Source organism: Streptopelia decaocto, assembly GCF_964273445.1.
Source record: "Streptopelia decaocto genome assembly, chromosome: 6".
Classification (NCBI taxonomy): Eukaryota; Metazoa; Chordata; class Aves; order Columbiformes; family Columbidae; genus Streptopelia; species Streptopelia decaocto.
This window is the reverse complement of record NC_138660.1, coordinates 16,966,094-16,986,796: the sequence shown is the minus strand read 5'-3', so window position 1 is coordinate 16,986,796 and position 20,703 is coordinate 16,966,094. Positions and strand designations below refer to the sequence as shown.

The 20,703-nt window shown below is 38.7% G+C and overlaps 1 protein-coding gene across 4 annotated transcripts in view; it reads right to left on the bottom strand.

Annotated features, from left to right (window-relative positions):
• Nucleotides 1-20,703, bottom strand: part of SPHKAP (SPHK1 interactor, AKAP domain containing) — a 69,962-nt gene that overhangs the window by 30,750 nt on the left and 18,509 nt on the right. For all 4 annotated transcript variants that reach the window (XM_082055832.1, XM_082055834.1, XM_082055833.1 and 1 more), the window contains one exon: nt 15,860-15,970. In XM_082055832.1, coding sequence (XP_081911958.1) covers nt 15,860-15,970 — 111 coding nt within the window. The remainder of the gene's footprint in view (nt 1-15,859; nt 15,971-20,703) is intronic.

Genomic DNA, 20,703 nt, shown 5'->3' with positions numbered 1-20,703 from the left:
AATACTTCGTGGTTTGGAAAGAGGAGCTATTGAAAAATGAAACTGAGATGAAAGACTGACTCCCTGCAAAGCTAAATTCTGGTTGTCTTGGCAGTCTCTGCCCAGGCTAGCCTTGGTAAGCTGAGAAATATAACTGCCTGTAGTCTACAAAGCCAAACAGATGCATTTTTTAATCTTATAAACAACCGAAGTAGGGAATTATTACGATGTTGGTTATATGGAGAACACTGATGCTGCATTACTAAATGAATGTTCAGATTTCTGGGACAGTTGAGTATTTGCCTGCTATTTTTTTAATACACTTAGTCTCGTTTGGTACAGTGTTTCTCTAAACTACTATAAAAATCAATTATTTTTCCCAAAGACATTTGTATGTCATATAGAAGCAAAAAGGGAGATTAAAAAGTACTTAAATCCATTCTGCTTATCCATGCTTGTCAAACAGTTCTATAGTGCTCTACAGCCATTTTCAGCACTTGAGGAAGTAAATGCTGCTAAGCCTCATTTAAAAATGCAGATGATTTTGTAAACAGAGATGCCAAGTGAAAATATTCCATGGTGGTCACTGTGAGAGAATTATCGGACTCAAGTTCCACCTGCTCCAGGTCTCTGGAGTGTACGAATGAAGAGATATTACCAAAGCATAAGTATACCTATCAGCTGGATAGACAGAGTCACTTGTACGTTATATAGCTAGATACAAGCTGTTAGATCAGAAGCTGAAGCAGCAATAGCTGGAAAAGTGGTTTGTTTGTTTTTAAACTGAATGAAATAGTTCTTTCTTACTTTCCTCTACTACTCAATAATGCTCACTTCATCATGATACCCAATATGGGTTTTTCCCCACTTTTGTAGTATAATGTTAGTGTGTGTAATAGTTCAGACCATGCTTCTCTTTTTCATACTGTTTTTCACACAGAAGAGCAGGTTTGCTATATATTGCTGTCCCCTGGGCTTAAGTGTCTTTGTTCTGGACTACAGAAGGGGAAGAAGGAATAGGGAGATGGTACTTCATAGGGTGACAGACAAAATCAGCAGATCCGTGGTTGTTGTGCCTCTTGAAACGTCTCCTGATAAATCTGTACTCAAAGCCTTCTGTGGAAAGGATTTCCAGACTGGATCCAGTGGATCAGAAACTATTGTCTCTAGCTTAAAATCAGGCTCCTTTGTAGCGAGCTCCTTCTGTAGTAAAAGCACACCGCCCCGTAAGTTCTCTCTGCTTTGAGAAAATGAGGTGGGAACTAAGTAAGCAAACACATGGGTCTGATGATGGTTTTTGACTGAGCTCAGTTGTATGATAAATATTTGTCCATATACACATTAAGAATGAAAATCAGATTTGTAATATCTACTGATCGGAATAATGCCCTAAATTCTTTCTTCTCCCCACCTAGCTCATCCTGGCCCCAGTGCTTCTTTTTGCTTTCTGGGTTATAAGATAAAATTCTTAAATCAAGACGATCATGTTTTCTACTCTCTGAAAAGGAATGCTTCATTCTTCCCTTAGCAGTATTTGCATTCAGCACACAAAAGATCCAGCTACAGCTCACCAACATTACAAGCAACAGAAATTACAGCTTTATAATGGGTAGGATTTGGTGATAGTGTTCTTAGCTCCATGCACTTTTGTTGTCAGTGTCTAACGGAGTCACCCTGTAGAAATCTCTAGATTAAGTACAAATAAAATAATCCACTTGTTCTGTGACTGAAACAATTTGTACTTTAGAGACTTTTTCCACATGAAAAAAATTCTTAGCAACTAGCTAGTGGTTTCCTCTGCAATTCAGAAGATAGCATACCCCATTCTAAACACTGAGTTCACAACACATGGCATAGCCACTAAAATCAGCAATTTGTAGTCTCTAAATACAGCCTTAAATCTACTGACCTATGTTAGTTCAGTTACATGAGGCCAATAAAGGCAAGACAAAAACTACTAGGAAAACAGCAACAAGAAAGCAGAAAACCAGAAATGTCAGTGCCAGGCTTGTCAGAGTCAAGGTTTAGCCCTGAAGAGCAGCGATGCCTTCTGCTTTGTGTGTCCCCTCTTTACAGTGTGCTTCAAATAAAAGGCTAAATGCCCAACTTCACCAGCTCCCTCTTTCCCTGTGGGCTTTGCTCCTGCTGTGGCCCACTGATCTCTCTTTTCATCACTTCTGACTGAAGTTCTGTGATGAAGGTAACATATGGTTGCCAATGGCTTCAGTCATTTCAAACTAAACCTTTAGGGACTGACCTCTGTTTCTGCTGAAGGAGACTTGCATACTGTCTGTCGGCTCACGTGTGCTTTACAAATTCCAGGGCAGCTCTGCCCCAGCTGTTAGACAGGTTATAAATAGGTAGAGCTCTAAAGCAGTAAGATTACTTGAAAAAGAAGAAATATTACACGTTCTTGTGCTTATGGAGTGGTCTGGAAAACAGCTGATTTTTTGGCCATGTGAGTGCTGAGATTAGAAAAGCCTGTTTACCTATGTATTAACATTTCAAGGTCAGCTCTTCAGCAACTGGAGGTGTAATCTCTGACTGCTAGTTTCTCCTCAGTAGAGTGTTTATGAAGGTGTGGCTTTGTCTGCTGTATAAGCAAAATTTGAGTTCACACTCAGCTGGTCCACTTACAATCTCCCAGTTTCATCTGTATTCATGAAATCTCTGGGAACTTTTATCTTGGGGACCTCTGGGTTGTTGTTGAATTAAATGGATTTCATCCAGCAAGTTCGAAAGTGACTACAGATTGTCACATGAAGATCTTGACCACACGCACTCATTAGCCATGTCTTGATTGGAAATGAAGATCTAATCTCTAGCACACAGAATGGTAGCTTTGTGTGGCATGTCAAGCACATCAGATACCAGATCCTGCAAACTGCAGAGGAGCTACAAGAAGAACACTGGTGGGGCAGAAGCACCAGCTCCTCCTTCACCCACTGTCAGCACTGGTGGCAACACAGTCTGTCTCCTTACCAAGGATATCCACCCTCCAGCCTTCTTTGTTCTTCTCACCTGCCTCCTACAGACCACCAGGGCTTAAAATTTGTCTTGAAAAAACTGAAGCCCTATGCTTGCTTCTGCTGATGGAGTCTGTTGCTGTGGGAGGTTGGTTGACGTGGTTCTGTCAAGACACTGGACTCCTCTGTCTTTCTATTTAAGTCTCTCAGAGCCACTGGGGGAGGCTCTGTTGCTAAATGTGTCCCTGAAAGGAGTGGGCCTGATGGTCCATTTGCTTTTGCATAAGTAGGGATATACTTTGGTGATGTCCTCTCTTTCTCTCTGCCTATTTTTAGAGGGCTGTTTTGTGTTAGCATCCATTAAAAAAGTGTCTTCTACGATACTACCATCTTGGATCCCATAATTTTTTGAAATTGAAATAATGAATCACCATGCCTACCATGCTTGAAGAATGTGTTGTTCAGTCACATTAAAAAGATTCTTCAAGTCAGTTAACTTGACATCTTAACTATATGCTCTCAAAACCCTAAATGCCACTGCATAATTAGAAAGAAAGCCTTAACTGAACTCAAAAATTTATTTTTTTCTCCACTTCTCCTTTATTTGCTCCCCACTCAACTTGAATTTGCTTTCATTGCTCTCAGTTAAGCCTGAAATTATTTCTGTTGGTAAACAGGCAGCCAAGAAACCATAACTATGCTTTTTTTTTTCCCCGGAGGCTGTAATCCTAGGTATTCTCTTGATTCTTAAAAAAACCACAAACCAAACCAAACCAAAAACTAATTTAAATCTAGTTCAACGAGTTTGTCAGACTATTTTTGTGCACACAAATATACTGCAGCTTTGGGACAACGTTTTGTCTGATGACATGTAGTTTTTGATAGATTTAAGTCTTGCTCCATTTGAAGTCTGATCTACCGCTTCCAGAATCTGGTATGAAATAGTAAAGATGAATAACTTCACAGAGTTCTTTAAGCACCCTACAGGGAGAAAAAAAAAAGGGGGTGGTGGGTGTACTCACCCATTCTCACAGTCTCTGTATTCTCAGAGCCAGACCACACAGCTGCTGAAATCATGGATGATTTCTGAAGTTAAACAGTTTCCCTGCTTATGCTCACCCCGGTAACTTTCTCTTAGTGAGGCTAGGGAAAAAAAAGCCATATGCTAATACTATGAAGCTATTATAAAATGGATGTTGTACGGACGGCTGTAGTGGATCTTTCAGTTCAAAGGGCACATGAACGTACAGTTGGACTATGCAAAGTCCTGAGTTCTGGAGAAGATGACATGTATGGCAAAACACTCAACTGTAACTAGGTGCAATTTTCAGTGGAAGTTAGATTTCGTTAAGAGCATGTTAAGAGCAGAATGTTAAGAGCAGAAAGCTACCGTAGTACATTCTTCAGGTTCTCACGTATGCTGTCATTGGGCATGTGTGTTTACCTGTGTAATAAACAACTGCTCATTTGACTGAACAGAAGCTCCACTGCTGCAGGCAGCAGCAGACTGAACCAGAACAGAGGCAATTAGACAAGCTGCCTGGGGGCAGACAGTCTTTGCACTCACTCCAACCCACTCACAAATTTCTCAGCTATTTAAAGATATAACTGTGCAGTCACACACACCCTAATGAAGAGGAAATAAGGATTGTCTGAAGTAGGAGTGTGCGCATGTGGCTTTCTTGTGCATACGGTTTCATAATGCCTAATGTGATCTTCATTCAGCTTCCTTCTGGTTTTATGCTGTGTTTCTTTAAAAGGCCTTCCTGCAAAGCAGTGAGGCTTGTGAAGCCTAGGCTATAAAACATGTAAAGAAAAAGACGCTTTCCTATGGTTTCTGGGAAAGAGGGATATCCCAGCTGTTCACAAGCTGCTAGCTGAAATTCGATGAGTGTCAAGTAATATTCTATACAGTGTTCTCTCACCCTTTAAAAAGTATTTTATTACTATTATTAGTCTCCTATTGCTCTACTTCTGAGTGGCTTTGGAAAGCAGGCAGGAATTTTTTTCCTGCCTTATGACTGGTGTGCTGTCATGGAATGGAGGAACATAATCAGCTAATTCCCAAGTGTTTCCCTTCCCTGAGCATAGCGATAAATACCTGCTGAAGAAAGATGGGTTATAAGGATTCACATCTCCTTTTTGTAGAGATCTGAGATATTTCATAAGAAGTAAGTAAACTGAAAATTACCAGTTGTTACTTTCATGTTGCAGTTATCTGATTTTAGATTGCAGCTTTCTTTCCCCACCTGATTACATTTTTGTAACTTATTTTCCCTGCCATTAGTTCTTTTAATTTCTTTCTGGAGTCATCAACAGTTATAACTAAAATGCATAGCTCAACTTTTTGTTAGAAGACCAGGAATAGTATAAGAGTTGTAGCTCCCTCCTATGCACATGGTAGAATTTGATCCTTTATATTTAAATGGTTAAAGAGTAGCTTGAGTTATACGAGGTGTTTGGAATAGCCTGATAGTGACTCAGAGTAAAAAAGCTTCTTCTGGAAGACAGAACTAATTATCCATTAACATTTGGATGCGGTGTTTGTCTCACATTAATTTCTATGCTTGCCAAAATGAGTCTGACAGAGGAACCAGCTGTGAAATGTAGAAATAAAAATATTAGTTTAGAAGTACTAGATATGTCACGTAGCTGCTTGCAAAAGGATGTACACAAATGGAGGTGTGAGACAGCAGTATGACACAGGAGGGAGAATTTACAAGTGATAACCACAGAGTATGAAGAAGCTCAGGCAGACCTTCTGCACTGTAATCCAAATACTCAGAAGACTTCATTCTAGGTATCCCTCAACTACACAGTGGTACCTTCCTTATCTCATCAAAGTGCAGACCATCCTTGTCATGGTGCTCTACTGAGCAGTTTATCTGCCCAGAACTTCAACAGGTTGCAGGGCGGGTTGGGGAAACATCAACCTGAAGCCAGTTCTGGGCCTTCCTTCTGTTGTAGTATCATTTGCGTGATTAGAAAGTGACGATTTCTGTCTCTAACTGTGAGTGGAGAAAGTCTTCTTCCCATACTTCCCCTGTATTTAATTTAGGTTGACCACAAAAATCACATCACTCCTTTCAGATTCTCTTCCATGAGCTGTATAACTGCTATCTAACATATAGATGAAGTTGCCAACTGCTCTCCTTGCAAGCCCTAATGGAGCTTTTCCAAAAGCAGACAACCCAGTATATACTGTCTTCTGTGAGTCACTCAAGTTTATCTAAATAAGGTCCTAGCATGACTTTCCTGTCTCGCCAGCACAGCCACAATTCTGTTTTAGGTACACATTGTATGTTGTCAGAAGGATGTGTTACACTGCTCTCCCTCCAGCATTTTTAGCAGTCATGTATCTGAAATTTAGTCCCAATTACTCCTCAGAAGGTACATATCTCAAATGACTTGGTGGATTTATAGGTCTTGATATTTTGGAGACTATCCCTATTTTAATGGCTAGATTGCATTAATGAATCATTCCGAGTCATCTCTTCATAATCCATTGCTTCACAAACAGCTGTGAATATTTTATTTCCATTAAGGCTTATTCCTTTGGGTTTGATGTAATTAATTGTCACTTATGACTTAAAGAAAATATGCCAATAAATATTTATGCCACATGCACCATCTGCTTTCTCTGGTGCCCTGTATACTTAACGTTTAACAAATTTCTATAAGCCTCACACTGCAATTCATGTTAGAGGGAGCCTGTGGCTATAACAGCAGCAAGCAGTTAGAGATGTCCACTCTGGAGGCAGCACAAGAAGTCCATTTCTTGATAAAGCAGACCATGGAGGCACTGAGAATATGTCAGTGTGAAATGCTGAAGGGGATAGAGCTGCAATACCACGCTTGATCCTCCCGGTGTTTATTTATAGCTTTGTCAGAATAAGGCTACGCATCTGGTTCTCTTAAATACAGATAGGAAAACACTGCTGTATGAGAATATCACAAAGGGACAGGAAAGAAGGCAGCAGATCTAGACAGAAGATTAAAGAGTGTCCAAATCTGAAGTTACAGGGAAAGAGAAGAAAATCTATTGTCAGTCCTCTCCAATCTGAAATTCATAAGGCAGCTTTTGGCTGCTGTATAAAACACATATGCAGTACTGAAAATGTGGAAATACAACCCTTTAAGGACATATTTAATTTCTGCCTTAACATTAGCTCATATGTGAAGAGATATGTTTCAGAGCCAAGTATGTACCAGAGCAAAAAGAGAAACATATTTTACAGATTATATAACTAATCCTTTCAGAGGTCTTTTAAACTAGCACTCAGTCTGCCTGCACTGGGCTCCATAAGGCAGTGAGTAATTGGTGAAGAGGAGGGTTTCTGATTTCCCTGTGCAAGTGAGAGAGGGGCTCTCTGGAATATACAATTCTTTACCACAGCAATATGAGCACCCACACATGCCTGAGAAAGGACTAAGACTCAATGCCACAATTTAGCCTGCAGCTGTTGATTCCTGCTCCTTGTCAGGTTATAATTAAGGTATAGTTAGGCTGAATAGGAAGATGGGACTTAAAACTAAAAATATCTCTAGTAATTATGGCTTAGATCTGGAGAGCAACACATGTATTTTGATATCTGAAAGAGACAATGCTGTTCTTGAAAATGGTTGAGTAATTACTGAGTGAAAGGTAAAATAAATACTCCTGTAATCCCCTGTGTATGACACACTGCTGAGGGTGTGCATGCAGCCTCATGAGGAAGGGCAACCATCTTAGTACATAGGTCTGCCTATTTTATGCAGACAAATAGGGCTTCCCTGTGTTTACTAGGAAATGTAAATTTTCATTCAAACACAATAAAAACAAAACAGTGTTTTCAGCTGAGTATGGTCACTATTCAGGAACATATGGTTTTGATTAAAAATAGAAAACGAAACAAACACCAACAACAAAACACTCCAAAACCTCCTTTGGGATTCAAGAATGCGCTTCCATACTTGGCTGCGTAAAGAGCCTTGTTGACTACTACCAGTCCTAGGAAGAAATGTCCTCCTTTCTGAACTCCTGTAAGACTAGATGTCCACCCTTCAGTAAGGGCATGCTTTCATTCTTTGGAGCCTCTGAAGAGCATACTGGAGGTAGGAGCCCTGATTAAGAGATACAAAATGTCCCAGTGCTTAGATTTCAACACCCTGACCCAGTGTCCGCTCTATCATTAGCAAGTTACCTGAAAGTAACTCTAGTATCAAAGACTGATGTAAAATATAAATCTCTATATTTGTACCTCAATGTCTAACGATGTAGTGTCAAATCTTTAAAAAGACAGGTGAAGAAATGAATGAAACCCACTTATAATCTACTTCAATTCAAACGAAAGCTGCTCTCTTTATTTTCCTCAAAATACACCTTGCCAAGTATTCTCCCTTTCTCCATATGTTATCGTGCAGTTTGAATTAATTTGTGGGAGCTGTTCCCTGGATGTTTTTGTTCCATCACTTGAGGGAGCACTGGCATTTGTCTGACAACACAGTGAGACAAATCAAGGAAGAATTGGCTAGGAAAATTAATTTCTTAATTTTGTAGTAACTTTTCTCACTGAACTGACTTACTGCACATTTGCAGAAATGCCAGGGCAATAAAAAAGATGAAGTAGGGGCTGGAGGAGGAGGTAAGACCAGAGAAGCCCTCATTTGATCAGATCAGATCAAATTAGTGCATAACAGCATTCTTAAACTCCTCCTGAATCTGTTTAAAAGCTTGATGGCTAAACCTCAGTGAAACGGAAAATGCTCAGGTACCTGCTTAGCATAGCGAATTTATGCAGGTGCAAGGTAAGCAGCCAATTCTGAGAATCCAGCTGCTATGATGGCAAAATGACATTCTTCATTATCTCCCTAAACAAAGAGATCATAGACAATCTGATTCTTAATTACATCACCCGTTTGCTTTCTTCAGAATCTATTTCTCACCAAGCCAACAGTCTTGCTGCCCTTCACTAATATAAGCATTGCTTCCTTTCCTTGAGATGTTAATGTCTGTCTCCCAGGCTGGGTATCTTCTCCTGTACTCAACTAACCAGCTGACAACCCTGAGCTGCACTTCTTCCTTCTGTGCTGTGGTTGCATTAGGAATCTTCCATGTGCCACAAGGCCACCCAGTTGCTGGTCACTGTCTCCACCATCCTCACTTCCCTACTCATGTTGTCCTCCAGTCTCCTTTGTGCTACCACCTGCTCTCACCAGACCACTTGGAGAAAAAGAAATGGCACAGGGTCAGACAAAAGCAGCCAACGATTAAATGAGAGGGTACTTTAACAAGATTGAATTTGACCAAAGTGTGGGCTGCTGTCTTTTCCTTCTGCTCTGGGCATGTGCTCCTGCTGTTCCCTTGGTCTGGATCTAACTGATATAAAACTGTGTATGTCTATGCATATAGCCTATGTAATATGCGTACCTGTATAGAGTATTCAGGCATGACCATTCATGTTTTATAGAGTAGGAGTACTTGCAAATGGGAAACTTCCAAAATGTTTCAAATCTTTAAACCCTTCACTGAAGCTGTTTTCTCACCCAGCTGCCTGCAAAGCCAGATTTTTTTTTTCAGCTATAAAGAGACATAAAATGATACAAAAATGAACTTTAGAGCCCTTGACACATCCCAGTTCTTGGAAATCTTGTATTTTGTTGTGCTAAAGTAGAAAATGAGCACTGTTTTTTACTCCTTTGTTTTAACTGTAAAGCAGAGATTTCCAGCTTTCCATATCTATCACTGCCATTTAGTGGTGTAAAGTTTGTTGTTACTTCTCCAGGATATGCGACAAAAAGTTTGCAGCATTTCTGCCAAAGTCTGGAAATTCCCTTATTCCTCACACGAAGGCACACTGCATGGGGAGGGAAGAGTGTATTTTCCTAGATCGGTGAATTTCAAGTGCAGCTCCTTGTTAGGCTGTGTGCAGCGGGAAGGTCTTCTTCCCAGCCTCCGTGGTGGGACAAGATGATCATGTGAAAAGGGAGAGGGAGAGATGTTGCATTTTGTGGGGAGATTATTAGAGTCTGGGTCCATTTTTAGAGAAAATATTTTTTTCAGTGCCAATATAATTTCTAATGGCTTTTCTGGCTATTGCTGGTCTAGAGTGTGAAAGTCCAGAGAATTTCCCAAAAATTTACTGCTATGATTTAAACATCTTGAGGGAGATGAATGCCAAATATCTTGCAGGACTATACTACCATCTTTGATTTTTTATTTTTTTTTTCTCTTTTAGTTTTGTTTTGTATTCTTTCTAAATAACTATTTCATTAAAAATTCCTAAAAGACACTTGAGATACAACTTTAGCAGTGTGGCAATACCACCTTAATCATGCTGATCCTTACCACACAGACATTGAAAAGAAAAATGTCAAATCTTGGGAAATGTTAAGAAGAATCATAAATGACTTTTCTGTGTGCATGATGAGGACTTTGCACTCTAGGAGAGTCCAATGTTAGAAGAAACTATAAATCATCTAATTAAGGAAGAATTTACATTTTTTGTACTAACATAAGCCAACAGCAAATGTTACAGCACTGGTAATTAAATAATCTAGATCTTTGGAGGGAAAGTAGGGACAAAGTATTGGTTTTTTTCTTTTCAAATAAGATTTGTTTAGCAGCATGTCCAAAGCAGGGAATATTTGATGTAGGTCCAGAGAAAGATAGTTGGCAATAATGGACTGGACAAAGGTATATGTATTTATGTGAAACTACATTTATTTGATGAGATTTCTCCATGGGGTAATAAGAATGTCACATTACAGATGTTTTAATTACATTTTTAAGTCACTATGTGCAGCTTATGAATGATGTCTCATGAATCTATGTGTTTTATTCTGTTAGATGGATTTTGATTAAGTTTCATTCAGTGGAAATAAACAAAACAAGACTTCCATAATTAAACTACCTTTTAAATGTAGACTATCTAATTATTATATTAACATGAAACTCTGTATTCTAATCTGCAGCAGTAAACTGTTGCTAAACAGTATAATTGTTAGTTGCACTAAGTTTAATTTCATGTCTAACAATTACCTAAATACTCTCTGAGGAGGAAAAAAACACTCATAATTTCAATGTAGAAGTACTTCTTAGACGGAGTTTAACGTTTTTAAGCAGACAGCATGGCAAAATCAGATAGGATCACCTGAAATAAGGAGGGTAGCATACTTCAACCCAGGGATGTTTTAAGGAGAGCTGGTAGGATGTTTTATGCTAATACAGAAATGAAAACAAACAGCGCTACTACATAGGATTTACCTTCGTCCTCCCACCGTACCTTCACTTCGAGCACACAGAAATCACTTTCAGCTGCCCCTTCCTGTCTAGCTTCTGTGGGACGTCTCCCTAGAAAGCCCTGATAACATAAGACAGTTAACCCTGTCCCCCGGACAAGCCCAGCGTATCTAATCTGATTTCCTAAATCTAAACAGAGAGAACTGGACAAAAATAGTATGTATGGAGAGTAAAAAAGCAAAGTTAGGACAAGACAATCTTTCAAACTCTGTTCGCATCATACTCACTCATTATACATATAACACTTTTCATAGACAACTCACCAACATACCACTAAATTGGTATAAAAATGGAGAACAGACACCTAATCTTGCTTTTTTTTTTTCTCCCTATAATTTCTATTGTTCATTCTTGCAGATGACCAGAAACACTACATTAAATATGGACACACTAGCATTTCTCCTATTATGGCACCAGAATTTAAAATAACCATTTTCAGAGGTCAGGAGAAGATTTTCAACTTAAGCAAAAATAAAACACTGTTGCTCTAACAAAATTTATTATTTTCTTATCATAATGGCTGCATTTTCATTAACCCGTTTGGAAATGAAAGGACTATTACTTATATCAAAATGCCTGTTCCACTTAAAAAAACCTCTCTCTTTGAAAAAGTAGTCTGCTATAACTGAGTTAAATGTTTAGTGCTTTAGGAAAATTATTGTTAGTATACTTGGTGAGCATATGTAAGGCAGCCATGAGTATATTTTTACTTGTACTGTGCTAATGTGTAATGGCACATAATGAAAATAACATTTATGAAAGCTATGTTAATATGGTCTTGTTGCATTTATAGTTACAGTAAGATTAGATGCCTTATAACTAAACATGAAATCTTCCAAATGAAAACTGGGCACTATAGCTAAATGTCTTACCAGCTATCTTTGGGAAAAGCAATAGTTAATGATATAGTGCATTTGAGTTTTCTTTATTCCTTCTGCAAACCCAATGCCAGTGTTCAGAGGCAGTTTCATTAAAACATCCCTGGCACCACTGGCAACAGCAATTTATAAAATCTTCCACATAGAAGTGAAGATACAACATATTTTCTGCTAAGGGCAGTCTGGTTTGCTTGCTAATTGAGAAGCTGGTTTATATCCTTCTTCCTCCCTCATTCCTGCAGCTTCTGCTCCTTTAGTGTCGGTCATTGGGAAGGACTCAGGATGAAATTCTTTGCAGGTTCCAAGTATGATACTGAACTAATGCTTAATCCTCACATGGTGGTTAGGTGTTCCCTGCTTTGGTCATGTATTGGGCACAGACAAATGAACCATCTACGTATCTAAGATGGGGAGAGCAATTCTCAAAAAAAAAAAAGTGCTTGCTCTCTGATCTACATGTTAAGTTTGATGGTTGTCAAATTTTTCTAGTTTACTGCTTGTATTTACATTAGGTGTGCAACTTTTTAGATACCCAAATGAAAATTCTGTGCTGTACTACCACTCTGAATAAATTAACCAGGAATATGAACAAAACTTATTTCTGCTCATAAAAGTTTATGAGTAACTATTTAACAGTAACTTGAAAGCATAATTTCCAGGGGTAGATCAAGAATTAAGCTTCCAGGTCACCAAATACATTTTCTCTTGACGTGAACAGGTTTGTTCCAAAATAGTATTTAACTTCTCAGCCTCTAAATTAGTGCTTTCTATATATGATATTTTAACTTCATTCAATATATCGTTGTACATTCCACTTCCATCTCATTCTTTCAATATAATAACTTTTCTTCTATAGTGATAACTGTAAATTATAGAATCAACTAGGTACTAAAATTGTGCTTTGAAAATGGCAAAACATTTTGTGTATGTAGAGTTGGCAGCGTTCAGAAATCCATACAGGGAAAGCTGGCTGTCCTATATGCACACTATGGAAAGAGTAGGCAATGGGTGAAGGTTTCAAAGAGTATCCTAATATTCCTCCCATATGAGAAGGGGGTCAGTCAGGGTCTTGTAGTTTAGGATGGCATTAGGAACAGTTCTGTATCCTGGAAATCTCACAGAGCACCTTTGGCTACCCTCTGCCTACAAGCAGAACTACACCATCACACTATAGTAACACAAGCCGCTTTCTTAGGAAAGAGCTTTGTCTTGTTTGTCTTCTCTTTGACAAAGAGGGGATTAAAAGAAAATTATCACCTTGCATGACTTTGCCAGGGAAAATTGTAGGCATTCAGCACATGTGAGATTTGTGTCTGTGACTTGCTGAAACTCCTTATCTCAGAATCTCCTTTTGGGATTTAACAAAAAGTCATTTCAGTACTTTTGCCTCTCCTCTCACATCTGCAGAAAGTAAGAGTAATGCTTATTTACCCTACAAGGTAACTGACCAGGGCTAGATAAAACCTGATCTGTGCTTTCAAGAGGAAAAGTGTGTGTCAAGCAGTTATACTGGGTATTTTAAAATCAAATCTGAGTATAATCTTGTTTTAACAAGCTATGTTTTCTTGGTAGCTCCATCTTATCAGAGACAGATATAATTTCCTGTAAGATTCAAAGAAACACAAAGAATTAAGTCAAAGTTCAACATATAAAAAAGCAAGTCATAATTCATTTTTATATTATGATCATAGAATCATTTTGGTTGGAAGAGACTCTTAAGATCATGAGGTCCAATCATAACCTAAATCTAGCACTAAACCATGTCCCTAAGAGTCTCATCTATACATTTTAAACACCTCCAGGGATGGTGACTCAACCACTTCCCTGGGCAGCCTGTTCAGTGCTTTACAAACCTTTCTGTGAAGAACTTTTTCCCAATATCCAGTCTGAACCTTCCCTGTTGCAACTTGAGGCCACTTCCTCTCACCATATCACTTGTTACTTCGGAGAAGAGACTGACACCCTCCATGCTACAGCCTCCTTTCAGGGAGTTATAGAGAGTGAGAAGGTCTCCACTCAGCCTCCTTTTCTCCTGGTTAAAGAGCCTTAGTCCCCTAAAGTGCTCCTCATCAGACTTGTGCTCCAGTCCCGCCCCCGCACAGCTTCAATATCCTCCTCTGGACTCTCTCCAGCACCTCAATGTTTTTCTTGTAGTGAGGGGCCCAAAACTGAACACAGTATTCGAGGTGGAGCCTCACCAGTGCCGAGTACAGTGGGAGTAATCATTTCCACTGAGAAAATAAGCTTTTTTTTTTTTTTTTTTTCAAGATATGAAATACTAAATAGTAGTGGTCAATGTTTTCTGCATTAAAAGCCATCCTTTCCCATATCAAATAACAAGGATACCACTCATTACCTGCCTGATTACACCATTCTGGTTAAGAACATATTCAGGATACTGTTCAAGTACCAGCATTTCATCTGCAATTGAACAATGTTTGCACTTGCTAATACAGTGGACCTTTTGCTTGACAGAATATGTGCAGAATGTTCAAAGGATAGGCAGATACTATTAGTCTAATTTTGGGAATCTAGAAACTTAGTATCACTAAACATTACTCCTTAATATCCCCTTCCTTGTTTATCCCAGCATCATCCAAAATAGATACAGGAGTCTGTTTAGTTTCTCACCTTGTACCTTGTATTGTTGCTTACTAGCACACACTGACTAGGTTGTGTATTTTACTAATTCTGTCTTGTGGAAACTGATAGTCCAGTGAACAGCATGACAGTGAATTGAGCCTATAATATTTGACCATATTCCTAACTTTTCACTGCTGCCGTGACACTGTTGTGTCACTCCTGCTGCTCTCGAGCACGCTGCATCACCCCCAGGCGAGAGACAAAGCCTCCAGTCATCTCCACTGTGGGATGGAGATTCAGTTTCTTGACAGCAGGCGTCTGGGTTCAGCAGCTAGATCTGAAATGTCCATGTCCTTGAGGGAGCCCCAGCAGACTCCGTGAGAACCCTCAGCTGGTGTTTAGGTTGTGTGCAGCAAAAGCAGTGCTGGAAACCTTTCGCCTGAGATAAAACTGCTCTTTTCTAAAGCCCTCGTTAGATCACTGGGGCCAGGGAGTAGCAATCAAATGGGATTTTGAGCAAGGATCTGCTCTCCTGAGTCCTTCATCAAATAAAAAACTATTTTATCACAGCAATGTACTTCCATGCAGTTTCATGTAGATATTGTGTAAAGCATCATAACAACTCTTATTTCTTCATGTACACTCTTAACCAAAAGCTGTTTTTAATTGCATTGTAATCCACAATGGTGAGAATTCAATTTCATTTCATATATAAAATAATTCTATTTCTGTTTTTTTAGCAGCTTCTCACCTAATATGGAAAGACTTTTTAATTTTATCTTTCTGCCTTCAAGAACATTAAGCAGCCTTTTAAACATCTGCTCTTTCCAACCTGCCACTTAACAAGTTATGGTTTGGAATAATTTTCTCTTTGGTTTATTTTTCTCTCTTGTCAGTTGCAGATTATGGAGAGCCACAAAATCTGTAGGCCAAACGTGGAGAAACCTCTGCAGTAAACTTTATTAATGTGCTCCATATAGAAATCTGCATGCATTTTTGCTTTGCATGTTTTCTTTTAACAGAGAGCTGGAAATTAGAGAAACTATAGATAGATTACTATGATTTCTGTGTCAGTCATAGACTTTTCTAATTTAACATGTACTGTGGTTACCCCACACCCTACCCAAATAACTCTCAACGGACTTTTCCCCAGAGGAGATCACAGTACTTACTGAGGCACAGTTGCTTTCTGACTTGTCTTCCAGAAAGCCGATTTGGCATGGTGTCCTCTGGTTCTGCAGCCAGTAGTCTGTTGATTCTAGCAGACTGTTACTGCAGAGAATCTGTTAAAATAGTTAAAAATTGTTAAAGTAATTTAAAAATGTATTCAGTCCTACTGTGGTTTGGGGCCTGAACTCTATTGTTGTAACTCAAAGGAAATCTTGCCTACAAAATTGGGGAGGCGGGGGGGGGGGGCGGGCAAGACTGGGACTCTTCTTCCTTTTGGACCCGTCCAGTTAATACATCTTCAAACATGTCATTTTTATATCCCCTAAATTATTAGCCTATTTTCTTTCAGAACTGAAAATCCCTGGAGATACTTGAAGGAGATGCTTAAACTCAACAGTTTTATTGGAAAATATTGCTAGGAGTTTTGTTCTGTGTTAAAGTGACAAACATAGATGTTGGGAAAACTAATTATTTAATTTTACCAGAGTGCATAAATTTGCAGCCTTTATGATTTACTGTACCTCTCTCTGCAATAGATCAGTATTATCCGTTCCACTAGCAGCCTCGTTTCTGGGATTGCCCAGGCAACAAACTCTTTCTTCTTAAACACATTTTTCTGCTTTCTGAGAAGCTGAAGTACTTAAGACCTGCTGTAATGAGTACTGAGCTCAGTCAGTACCCTGAGGCCAAAACTTTGCATTTAATCTCTGTTTTCACTCAGTCCTACAGCTTATGCCACAAACTTTTCTCAAGCAAAACCAAAATGGGGCTACAGATATCCATAGACTATAAAGAGGCAAACCAGTTTTGGAAGTCTGATGTGTAGATTGAACTAAACTCCTTACTTGCTGCCTCTGTACTGACATTCTTAGGAAGAGAAGAGAGAAGAACTGATGAGGCCTCTTCATTTTTCAGGGAAGATGAATGACTGTGGAAAGCTGATCTGGCCAGCTGACACAAATTTCTAATACCCTGGAGCAATCCAGAAGTAAGCTTATTACCACCCACACACTAACACCCACTCTAATTTTTATCTTTCTGGCAGAAAGCCAGTTAGATAGTTAATACTGTACTTCCTGTATTATTCTATATTGATTTCTGAATAAATGTCAGCAGAAGATGGATGAGAAGGTAATGGGAAACACCACAGTCCATAAGTTTGGCCTGCTTCAAGGTCTGTGTTTGTTGCCCTTCGCAAAGGCTTTGCACCTTTGGGGTGGTTGTTTCTCAGTACTCTAGTCCTGCTATGGGATTTCTTCCAAAGAGTTTCTGAATAGAAATTTAGGGTTCACAAAATACTTGGAAAAAGCACCGTGCCCAAAGACTTTGCTCTGCAAATGATAAAGGTGCATGAATGCTTCACATCAACACCAGTCTTTTCTTGGAGGCTGCTGGCTAATCTTGTTTGCCAGTTGAGTGACTCTGCACTCAGTAAATTTTATAACCTACTGTCTCAGTGCAAAAAGATTCTTGCCACCATAACAAACTCGGAGAATAGATGGGGAAAATAATATAGTTCATATCCCAAAGAAACAATTTCCTGTTAGTGTTATAACCTTTTATTTTTTAATATACTAAACCATTATAAACTGGTGGGTAAAATCTAAAATCAAGCATTTTTTTCCTCTTTTCCAAAAGTTATCATTCTCTAAGGCTATTATGAAAACATAAAGAAATGAACGTATACATACATGCACACACACATGTATATTTACGCATATAGATATTATTTCAGATTTCATCTGATGCTAGATCTTTTCTTCCTCAAGGGCTGAAGTCTAATTACCTGTTAAGACATAATGTCGAATACAGAGGAAACAGTTCTCTTTAGCTCAAATAGCTCTTGCTTATAACAAGCAGTCTTGTTTCATTTCCTTAAAAATCACAGTGAATTTGTCTTCAGCCTTCATCACTTTAGATCTTTCTCAGAGAGTTTCTGAGAAAACTAGAACAGGCAGAAATTATCATGCAGGAACAAGCTGCAGAAATCCTCAGTACTACTCTTTGTCTCATAAGGACTTGGGGTGCTCACCCAACATTTCAAAACATCTAGATGATAGCAGATGTATATTTTAGATGATAAACCCATGAAATGAGCTCAGCAGTCTGAACTTCACCTAGTTTTCCTCCTGTGGGTTGTTAAATGACCCCTGTCAGCTCTATCTTTCTTTCAGAGGATGTTTTTTATTGGGAAGCAAATACTGGTAAAGCACCAACAGAAGAAATAACTCTCTTGAAGAAATGTTTCAGTCAGGTCATGGTTGTTGAGCTTGGGTCACTCCAGAATGGTTTGTAAGTTGCAAGGCTTTATAGTACATTTAAATTTTGTATGTGGCTTTTTGTAATAGGCTTTGAAGTCAAGGGTAGAAATTATTACATGTAAGTTTTGGACAACATGTGACTTTTAAGTAACCTCAAGGAGATGAACAACATTAGTAGGATGATGTTTTCCCTGGGCTAGATTCTGCTCTTATGTGTGCAAAAGTAGTTCTACACACACACTTGCAGCCAGAAATGTGAAGAAGGGTGCATAACATTTTTACTACTGGAGGTTGGAGAAAACAATTTGCAGCAATTTGGATTTGAAGAAAACAGGTAACAAAACCAAAACCAGATATACTTGAGTCCACACAGCAGAAGTTGGTGGGGTTCAGCCATCTAAGGAATAGAGGTCATCTGGAAATCCTCTGGAAATTACTCAGAAACTGTGGGAAAGGGATGCATGTAGATATATGTGGGAGTGGCCTCGGTGCATATGGTCTGGTTTTATACATATCTCAATGGTGTTCAGGAGACAGAAGGTGACATTTGAATAAGTAGTGGCACTAATGAAGGGTAAACTTTGGATAAGTTTAAACTCTACCTTATGAAATGCAAGTTTCTGTATTAGGACCATTACAGAAATGTTATTTCTCAGAACCTTCCCATTAGTACTTCTTTGGAGGAAGGATAATTTGGGCCACCCTCCAGTACTGATCACAGTAGGGTTACACACACCTGCTAAGCGAAACTGCATATATAGTAGATGTGTGAACTTTTGGGCATATGTCTTTGGTAACAGACAACAATATTATCAGGGTCAAAGATAAACATGCAGTAAGAGTGAATGTAATACTTCTTACAGCATCTTGCTATTGGAAGGCAATTCTCCCTGGTAACTAGGTGTGTGTGTGTTTATATAAGGAGGGAGTTGGCATATGTATTTAAACTTGTTGGGATAATCATGCCTTTACAGGAAAATACTTAAGACCTTATAGTAAAATAATGTATGATTGCAATTATTGAAAGTGTATAAGCTTGAAGGAGCTAGCCTAAATTAACAGGGCTAATTAATTAATCAAATGCAATGTGAGAACTGGTATTCCTCAGAGATGTAACTCTACTAGTGCATTCTGATTGCCATTTTTGCATTTAAGCATGTTTTCAAAATATACTAAGCTGGTCTATTCCAAATGATAAGAAACCTGAACCTGTACTCCTTCAGCTGTCAGTCAGCTTCTATATAGCCTGCATTTTTAAGGCAAAGAGTATCACTTGCCAAAATTTCCTCCTCCTGTCTCGTAATTCTCTTCATTCTTATCTAATTGAGACAATTTCTGGGCCAATCCCACTGTTGTATATTGTCAGCAATTTTGCTGAATTCAGTGAGTTTACTTTTCATTTGCAATGGCACAATTGAGAGCAGAACTTGATTCACTGACCATACTTATGTGTAACAGCTGCACACACCATACTGCTATATATCTGGTTCAGAGCAGGATCATCACACTCAGAAAATAATTCAGGAAGAATTTGCATCATGCACTAGATGTGAAATCAGCAGTAATTCATGGTTCTAAAAAAAAAAGTTTTCCACTCTCATCTAGAGACTCAGCCGTCAGCATTACTCAGTGTGTTTTGAATCAATGAACTAAATCAGCCTCTAGCAGAGTGTGGATTAGAAAAGTCACTCTTTCCCAGAGGAAAATATTGCATACGAGTTTAGTATAACAGCTTCCTGCTCCCTGATTTAGATCATAAGACATTAAAATACTGTAAATATCTATAACCGAGACAACATTAAAAGGGCTCTGTTCCACAAATGAAACATCTGCGTCTTCATGGCTGATCATCTTAATTGCTTTGGTTAATTACTACTCATCAAAAAATATATGAAAGTGGGACATACAGAATAATATGAGATATCAAGGGGCACATCTTCTGTATTTGTTCAGATTGGTCTGTGTAGTAACAGGCCACATCTCATATGGTTCCTGACAGGAGCCATTCACACTAAATACAATGACTCAAACCTGCAAGTCAACCGTTTAAACTGTTCTTCTGCAGCAGGAAGCCACAGTGTTTCACTCCACCACCAATTACACATCTAACTTAAAAATCACTGTGACAGAAGCTAAAGAGAAGGTAATGGCCTATTTTTGGTAATTCTTTATCCTTTTCTGCATAAAAAAAGAATGGTAACACATTCTGTGACAATGCTGTAAAGAAGCCCAAAATATCCTGCTGTTTGTCAGAAGTGAATCACTTCTTTTCGTGTGCTGACAATCATAAAATCAACAATGAAAATTTCAAATGTAGGAGATCAGACAGCTGAAGCAGCTCTAAATCATGTGCCAAAGGTTAGCCTATAAAAGAGAGTGCTTATTCTGAAGGTGACCAAGCTGGGAGCATTTGTAAGCATAGTGGTGGTACTTCTGAGTGCTGTGCAACTGTCCTTCAATCTTACATAAAACAGATAACTCTGAGATTAAACTAAAATTCAAGATGTTCTCCCACACGATGGATTTTCTGCTTATATGAAGATTCCCATTACAATCAGCAGCATTTTTAGAAAATCAGGTATTCT